Source organism: Phaethon aethereus, assembly GCF_964289735.1.
Source record: "Phaethon aethereus genome assembly, chromosome: 26".
NCBI lineage: Eukaryota > Metazoa > Chordata > Aves > Phaethontiformes > Phaethontidae > Phaethon > Phaethon aethereus.
The window spans coordinates 1,669,940-1,678,445 of NC_138602.1; the positions used below are offsets into that span (position 1 = coordinate 1,669,940).

The following is an 8,506-nucleotide window of genomic DNA, read 5'->3' on the forward strand; positions in this document are numbered from 1 at the left end:
TTTGTCTCTTTTTCCCAGGTGCCTGTGGGTGAGCTGCTGCCGTGGCGCGAGCTTTACCGCCATCTTGTAGCCACGCGGGATACTGCAGGAGAGGCGCTGGGCACTGCAGGGCTGGGGCTCGGGCAGGACAACCCCTTCTGCCTGGTTTTGGCCCAAAAGCCCTTACTGAAATTTGAACAACGTTTCTGTGGACCGGCCGTGCTTGGGTGGTGACCGTGACAGGGTTTGTGTGGCTTCCTCGGCCACACTGCCAGGTTTGGGTGCTGCTCCGGGAGGGAATGGACCCCCGCTGTGCATGGAGCCCTTGCACAGAGGGGCTGTGGCCTTGCCTGGGTCTTCAGCCCTGCTGTAGCCCAGATGATGAGGCTGCTGCCTGCCCACGCTGGGGGAGCTGGAGGCGTGCTGCTCGGGGGGGTCACAGCGCTGGTTTACCCGGGGTTGTGTGCTCAGGGACTCCCAGGAGGACTCCTCCCTGACCGAGCCGTGCCACCGGCTCCGGTGACTGCCTGGTGTGCCACTGCCCACGTCCATGGCCACGCCGGGGCTGCCCCAGCAGTAGCTGCGGGGAAGCCTGTGGAGGCTGCTCTTGCTGCTGTCAGGTGATAGCTGCGAGTGGATTAATAATTACTTAATTTATAGTTATATAAATGACCTGAGCAGGGCCTTGCATGGCATTCCACTGTGATGGTCACCTGGCATGCGCCTGGGAACCAGGGTCCTGGTGCTGCGTGTTTTATACCGAGCAGCAGATGCAATGGCCCTGCCTTAGTGCAGCCAGAGACCGACCCTGCAGCCTGGACCCTGCGCACAGCAGCCGTAAACCGACCCGAGCTATTTACTAGACACCATCGAGGCTGTTCTGGCTAATCACTGCCAGGCAGTGAAGTTTGGCTTTGTGTTTCTCCCTGGATACATCACTGGGGTGTGTAATGCTGTCAAAGAAGCGCATAAAGGATCAGTATTTAAGAGGCTCAGCTCTGGGTTTTATTGAAGCTGTGTGGCTGTTGTATTTTCCCCCTTTAAAATGTCATTTATATTTGTGACTATGCCACAAATTGTTTCTATAAAGAGCAGGCTGCACGAGGCATTGTATTTCTCCTTTGCTAGCGGTGCATTAAGGTGAGCTATAATGTGTGGCTTTGTGTTGTTATTTAAAACAGTGAAAGCCTCGTGGCGGCTGCAGCAGAGGTCTGAGGGGGTTTGTGCAAAGTTGAAGTCCTGTAAACTTTTCCTGGGATAATCAGCCACTGAACTGGCGCTTGATCCTGTGACTTCCATCCATCCAGCTTTCCTGTGATGCTGTGATAAACTGCACTCCCAGCCTCAAACAAAAATCGGCCAAGGGTGTAAAAACACTCCTGCGTTGTGGGAGCCATGGGTGGGAGTTTGGTCCCAGCTTCATCATTCATGTGCTGTGGGGGAAGTGGGTTCAGGTTTGCAAACAGAGTTTTCCCAGCCAGGATGAGCTCGGGTTCCTTGCAGGAGATGGCAGCTGGTGGACTTGGCCAGGTCGCCATGGGCTCTTGGCTTTGGGGAGACCTCATGGATGGGCCAAACTTCAGCTTGCCTTCAGGGAGTGTAGAGAGCTTGGGTGACTTGGTAGAGCATGTGTTCGGTGACCTCCTTGAAGTACTGACAGCACAGCCACTCCTCGAGGCTGGGGCTCGCCCCTGCCCCAGCTGAATTCTCCGCAAATTTCAGGAGCAGCAGAGCCCTCTTCACCTCCATCCAGTTCCGGAGCAGGGTGAGGGTCTTCTTGCTCCTGGCGAAGAGCTCCTGGCGAGGCCCCCAGAGCAGGACCTGCAGGATGCTCCTTGCCTGCTCAATGGAGACCCTCTTGCAGGGATCTCTGTGGAGAAGCAGCATGGCCAAACGCTTGAGTCCCGTGGAATAGATGGACAGGGAGGGGATTTCAGGAAGTCTGTTGCTTCTGAACCCCAAGGCGTTTTCCAGAGAGATGTCCACATGCAAGATCTGATAGATCAGCATGCCTACATTCAGCTCATCTGCCATCGGGGAGGGCGGTGCAGCAAGCCCCTTGGTCCAGTCCTGCTCTTGGCTGGTAGAACAAGGTCTTCGCTTGTCTTTAACCTTGAAGAAGCTGCTGATGAGCAGCCTTGGAAGGGACAGGGATGCCTCCTTGCCTTGCTGGTTCCGGGGAAGACCCGGGCACCTCACCAGCAGCAGGTTCTCAGGGCAGAGGTCCCCCTGCCCCACGTTCTGCACCTGGAGGTGCTCCAGCCCCATGCACACCTGCAGGAGGAGGAGGCAAGCCAGGCGTTCGTAGTGCCCAGGGCTAGTCCTGTGCAAACCATGGGATCTCTTCACAAAGCATGCCAGGGTCTGGTAGGGAACCTCGGGTGAAAGGAGGACCTGCAGGACAGGGTGGGTGGCAAGACGGGCTGGCTCCTCTTCAGAAGGGGATCGACTCTGCTCCCCAGGGCTTACCGGTACCACCAGCTCACGCGGCAGGTGGTCGGTGAAGCGGCCGATGAGGCGCTGGATGCTGCAGTGTGCCCCGAGGGAGCTCTGCACCCCCAGGCTGGCACAGCCTGGCTTGGGGACCTGCAAGGAGAGACAGGGCATGGCCAGCTGCGTGAGGATGGAGCCACGGGGTGCCTTGTCCCAAGCCGGGCCACCACTTCAGCTCAGGGCCACCAGGCCCGGTCCGACCCATGCGTGGTGCTGAGCTCCCCCCGCACCCTCCAAACCCGCCGGTGCCTGCTGGAATGGCTTTGGGCAAGAAACGGGAATGGGGAGGAGGTGTAACCCCAGGTGAGCTGCAAAGCTGCTTTGATGGGTCTCATCCTGCACTGCCCGAGGAGCCAGCTCTGCTCCAGCCTCTACTTTGTGTCCGACGGCCCCTTGAGACCACTTCCCCGTGGTGCCATTCTCCTTGACGTGTCCTTTGGACCCATGGGAGCTGTTGCTCTTGCCTCGCCGGCTCGTGCCAGCGGTGCTGTCTCCTTTAGCAAACACAGAAGTAGGTGCAGAAAGGGGAACCGCCTGCGTGACGGGGGACAATGGAAAAGCCGACGCCCTCGGTGTACACTCGCCTGCAGCACCGCAGCCCCCCGTGCCCCAGGAGCCAGGTCCCTTTATGCTGCTCAGGGCATTTTCCCCAATTCCCTGCGTACCTTGGCTGCAAACACCAGTTGGCTTTGCTCAAAAGCGAAGGCCACCCGGAAGTACCAAGCGTCCCTGCTTTCGCAGCATGGCTCCCGGTCCAGGATGCTGAGCGCTGCCCAGCTCTTCCCCGCCAGCGCTGCCTCCAGCAGCTGCTGCCGCTCTTCCGGCCCCACGAGTTCCTCCTGGATGCGAGCCGAGAGCCGGGCCAGGGCGGCTGCCTGGCACCCCAACACCACCCCGCACATCCCGGCTGGGCTCTCCAGGGGCTGCAGGAGCTGCCCCAGATCCCCATCTGCCGTCCCGAACGTCAGCTCCGCCAGGCTGGGCGATGGGGCTTTTGGCAGGCTGCTCCGGGCCACCGGTTCCCCCAGGCTTTGGGACTTGGTCAGGAGCTTCTTGGGTCCCCAAGAGGGTCTGTCCCGTGGGGGGATGGAGCTGGGAGCCCCCTCCTCATGCCAATGGGGTGGTGGGATGTTGCTGGCCCATGGTATGGGGTCACTCTGACAGTGCCGGGATGGCCCCTGCTCCGGGAGGGACTCTGCTCGCTGGAGCTGCTTTTTTGGCAATGGGGGAGGCAGGAAGTGCTGGTTGGGCTGAGAGGGGGGTCTCCCAGGTCCTTCCCCTCGGCTGGCCTTGCGGGGGACAAGGTGAGCCCGCAGCTCTCCTGGGAAGGGAGGAACAGACATGGCAGGGCTGAGACTTCCCTGGGGGTTGGGGGGAGAGAGTGGGAGACGGAGCAGGACGGGAGCGCAAGCACGTTATTTGCCCCACTGCATGTATTTCTAGCCCCAAAGCAATCCCCAGTGCCAGCCGGAGGGGTGACAGCTGGGTGCCGCAGGAGGAGGATGGGGACAGCAGTGGGGCTCATCCCCACCGCCCGAGCTGACACCTCGGCAGGGAGGAGGACAGCGGGCTCGGGGTGTCACTCACCCACGTTGCTGTAGATGAGGGCCGAGTCGGGGGGTTGAGGCGGGTGGCCCGCCGGGGTGTCCGGCATGGGGGCAGGCGGTCCAGGGGCACCCAGGTCCAGGCTGCTGCAGCGGGTGTGCAGGCTGCCCTGCGCGAGCGTGAGGGTCCTGCACGGAGCCGGGAGTCAGTGCTCGCCCCCGGGGGTTCTGGCTCCTTTCAATGCCAGCTCAGGGGAAGAATAAGGAGAAAAGGGAAGCAGTGGCCTGGGAGCCCTGGCTGTGTGGTTTTGGGGCAAAAGAGAGAGTTTGGTGGCCCAGTGACTCCAGCTCCTGCACTAGGGGGTCCTGCGGGTGCTCCCGCTCCCTGGGGGCTGCCCTGAGGGCTTCACGTGTGCTGGTGCACACCCACAGGGGTGCAGAGGGGGTGTGCGCGCACACGGGTTCACGTCTGCCCTGTGGTCCCCGTTGGGTGGCTGCGAGGAGGACACAATGGTGGGAGAGGTGTGGGAGCCTTCGACACGCCGGTGCAGGTCTGGGGGGCAGCACAGGGGGTCTGCGCGCAGGCAGGGGAAAGCAGAGAGCTGGTAAGCAGGAGCGCAGCGGGAAGGAGCCGTCCGCAGCCCTGGCTGGGGTTTCACTTCCCCGTCCTGGTCAGGCTCAGCGCAAACCTTCAGCTCTGACCCTGCCACCACAAGTGGTACTGAAACTGCAGTGGCTTGCTTTAAAAACTCAGCTTTCTGCTGGGGACATCGCGTGCTGTACAGCTTCGGGCTTTGCCCCTCTTTGGCCCCGCTCAGCCCGTGTTACCCCCAGGGAACTGGGGATTGTCGCCCTGCAGTGCGAAGCGTCAGGCTGAAGCCGCCTTGCCGGGCTGCTGCTGGGCTCCTTTTTGGGCCCCGTTTGCAGAGCAGTTTGTTACCTCTGAGTTTTCCCTGGCAGCGGTGGGGGTCTGGTGGGCTCCAACTCCATCTCCCGCCTCGGCGGCAGCTCCCGCTCCCCGTCCCTGGCTGCCCCGGCACTGGCCATGGCGCCGCCGGGAATTGCCTTGCATCACATGCTGCAACCCCGCTCGCGGGAGGATGTTCTTTCAAAACTCACTTCTTGCATATCTAAAGGAAGCCGGAGGCTTGGCCTTGCTCCCCAGCAGCCCCCGGTGCTGCTCCGGGGCCGCACGCTGCCCACGGAGGTTCTTGCTATGGCCGCAGTAATTGCATCGCCTTTGGTGCAACCTGTTGCAACGGATTTGTTCCCCCCAATCCACTCGTGGAGGCTTCGCCCTCCTCCTCCCAGGCTGATTTCTGGATGGCAGCTGTATTGAAGGGGGGGGTTTCTGTGGATACCCTCCTCCCCCTCAAACCATGTAATTAATTCCTTGCTCTCCAGGTTGTGCTACTCTAGATGGATTGGCGAGGTGGAATTTTTTTGTTTTCTTCAATGTTTCTTTTGCTAGGATTTCCTGCAGCCGTTGCACAAGAGGAACCCACCTGTTAGAAAACACTTTTTTTTTCTCCCAGAGCTTTACAGGTGCTGGGAGAGCACAAGGCGACACAAGTCAGCTGCTAAAAACCAAATAATCCTCCATTGGTCCCCTCTAAGATAAAGTTGCTCTTTTAACACTCTAAAATTCAACATATTTTAATATTTCCTCCCTTCTATTCAGTCTTGAACTGATTAGCAAATATCTGATGGCACTCATCAGCAATTGGCCTGGGTGGGTGGGTGAGCCCCTTTGCTGCGAGGTGTGGGAAGCCAGCTTCAGGGATTTCTCCTGGGAGCACCGAGGCTGGGGATGAGCAGGCTTTGGGGGACGTGGATTGAGATGAAGAAAGTGGAAACATCCACCATGGTTCCACCATTTGAGCTGGACCGTGCATCCCCAGCAGCAAGGCGGGCGCCTGTGGGACCGTGTACCTCTCCAGGGCTTTGGGGGGCCGGTTTGGGGCTTGGTGGGTGCCCATGAGCCTGAAGCCACCTGCAGTGAGGAGACCACCCGCCTTGGTGGCTTCCTTGCCGTGTATTGTGCAATCCATATTTCCTAGGCAACACCAAGCAAGCAAGGAGGTTGGTGCCTGTTGGCCCGCGGCGCTCGCCCAGGACAGTTTCTGCGGTGCCAAGGCTGTACGCGAGAGCTGATAAAAATACGTGTTGGGGCTGAGTCATGTTTGAATCCGGGGAGGATGGGCGAGACGTTGAGAGATGACAAGCTGCACTGATACCCGCATGGTCCTTCCCACGCTGCTGCCTGCTTTGCTGCCAGGGCTGCCCACCCCTGCGCCCCAGCCCCGGCCCCGACCGCAGCCCGTCCTTGCCCAGCAGCAAGGCTTGGCTCTGTGTTGCTCCCTCAACACGTCACCTAGGGCTATAAGGCTGCAAAAATAAAGAATATAAATGGAGCATTTAAGATTCAGCAGGATCCTGGGCTTATTGATGGTGTTCAGCACCATCAGGTCAGTGTATGCATGTCCCTCATCCCAGCAAGTTATTGATGTTAATGACTGTACTACAAACTTTTTTAAGCAACAATAAATCTATTAGAAGCATCAGTATTTTTCCCTACTAAGTAATGTTAACTTCAAGGTATACCAGAGACCATTCGGAATTAAAATTACAGAATTAATGCAATGAACGTGACCCTACCAAGCTAGAGAGAGGTGGCACGAGCCTGGAGGAGCCCAGCAGTGGGGCAGGCAGGAATTGCCTTTTGCAGAATTATTAGCTGTAAATTTCCTGATGCCTCTTATTACAATAAAGGAGACAATGCCTAGTTTAAAAGCAACCCAAGCCCTTAAAGAGAAAAGAACTGTGATTTTCTATTCCTAAGCCCTGCAGGACTAGTAAGCAAATGCTCATTTGCTTCTCCAAGCCACGGGGCACCCCCGGATTCATCGGTGGTTTCCTCTGCCTGTCCCAGGCGGATCAAGCCACTGCAGGACACCAACGGCAGCCACGGTCTCTGGCCCAAGGCGTGCCGAGCCCTTTGCCCTGCCAGGCTGCGCGGGGCTGGGATTTGGGGAACCGATGCAGGGAAGCATTACTTAGCCAAAGTATTTTTAATTTGTAAGGAAATCGGCTTCTTTTCCCAGCAGGAGATAGGATCTTTAAATGCACCCGCTGGAAGATTGTATTTTTCTAATTGTCTTTATTTTTTGGTGGCTTTTTTTCTGACATTATGCTCAATACATCGCTGCCGCGGGGATGCTCCGTGCCCGGCTCAGGGCAGGTTGGGGCGATACCTGTGGCACTGCCGGACCTGGGCAGGCACATGGGCTGGGCACAGCGGGCACCGAAACCACCTAAGCTGGTTTCTCAGCATCTTTGGTCCTGGCAACTCTCATCCCCCAAAAGCTGCTGAAAGTGCAGGTGGGCTCAGCCCTGGCTCCCACGGGTGTCCCTGAGGCCATGGGGCACCCAGACCCTTCGGCACAGGCGTGAGCTGTAACCCTGACCCTTAACCTCCTGGGCGCTCTTGTGCCATGCAGTACGTTTTTTCATGCAGGAAATGAGAGAAAAAAACCCCAGTTTCCTCTTTTACTCCTATGACAGCACTTGCCCCGGCTGTGGGGGCTGCAGGAGGCAGCTGGCAGCACCCTGGTTATTTCGCAGCCAGGGCCACCCTCCTTTGTGCCGGTGAGGCGGGTGCCGGGAGCCTTGCCGGGCCCCGGGGGAGCAGTAGGGTGTGGAATTTCAGGGTGCAGAGGCTGGGAACCGGCCCAGAGCCCTTTTCTCCAGCAGATGGAGGCATTGCTTTGCTTCCACTACCCCGCGGGCCCCCAGTCCCCAGCCCAGTCCCGTGCTGGGAAAGCCGGGACTGGGGGCTGGCACGGGACAGGCCAGCCACTGAGCCCGGGAGGAGGGAAATGAAGGGTTTTGGGGAGGTGTAGCAGCCCCTTTGCTGGGGACACAAGGACAGAACGTCCCCAGCAAGGTGGGCAAGGGGACACTGGGCGGGCTGAGCACCTCATGGGGGCAGCGATGGCAGCTTGGCCAAGGGCAGGGACGGCCTCGCGTGGGGCCAGGGTGTCCCCTGGGGTTGGCGGGACAAGAGGGTCACTTCAGTCTTCTTTAGAAGTGGGACACCCCCCCCCAGTGCTGCTGGCTCCTGCCCCTTGGCCCTGCTGCAGCGCCGCTCCGTGCCTCAGTTTCCCCAGCCAGAGAGCTGCAGCGCAGACCCCCAGTGCCCGTTCCCCAGTCTCGCCAGAGGGGTTTGGCTCTGTGTGCGTGTACGTGCATTTGTGTGCACGCTCCTGAGTGTATGTGAATCTTTTTAACACCCCCAGCCCCAATTTCCTTGCAAGCAGGAGGTGAAGCACTGGCTTTGCACCCTTCAGCTTAAAGGCATCATTATAAACACTCTATTAATAATTAATAATAGAGTAATAGCAGTGGCAGTTTGTTAACACATGTGCATTAATCATTTAGAAGTTATTAATATGGACTTTAGTGCCCTCTGAAAGTTGGTTTAGCATTGT

At 58.5% G+C, this 8,506-nt stretch overlaps 1 protein-coding gene across 1 annotated transcript; it reads right to left on the reverse strand.

Moving 5' to 3' along the window:
- Nucleotides 1-1,569: 1,569 nt before the first annotated feature.
- PEAK3 (PEAK family member 3) lies at nucleotides 1,570-5,063 on the reverse strand (the record flags this gene model as incomplete). Its single annotated transcript, XM_082010892.1, has 5 exons — nucleotides 1,570-2,253; nucleotides 2,449-2,565; nucleotides 3,138-3,793; nucleotides 4,060-4,205; nucleotides 4,957-5,063. The coding sequence occupies 5 exons, from the start codon at nucleotides 5,061-5,063 to the stop codon at nucleotides 1,570-1,572; spliced, it is 1,710 nt and encodes a 569-aa protein (XP_081867018.1).
- Nucleotides 5,064-8,506: the final 3,443 nt, after the last annotated feature.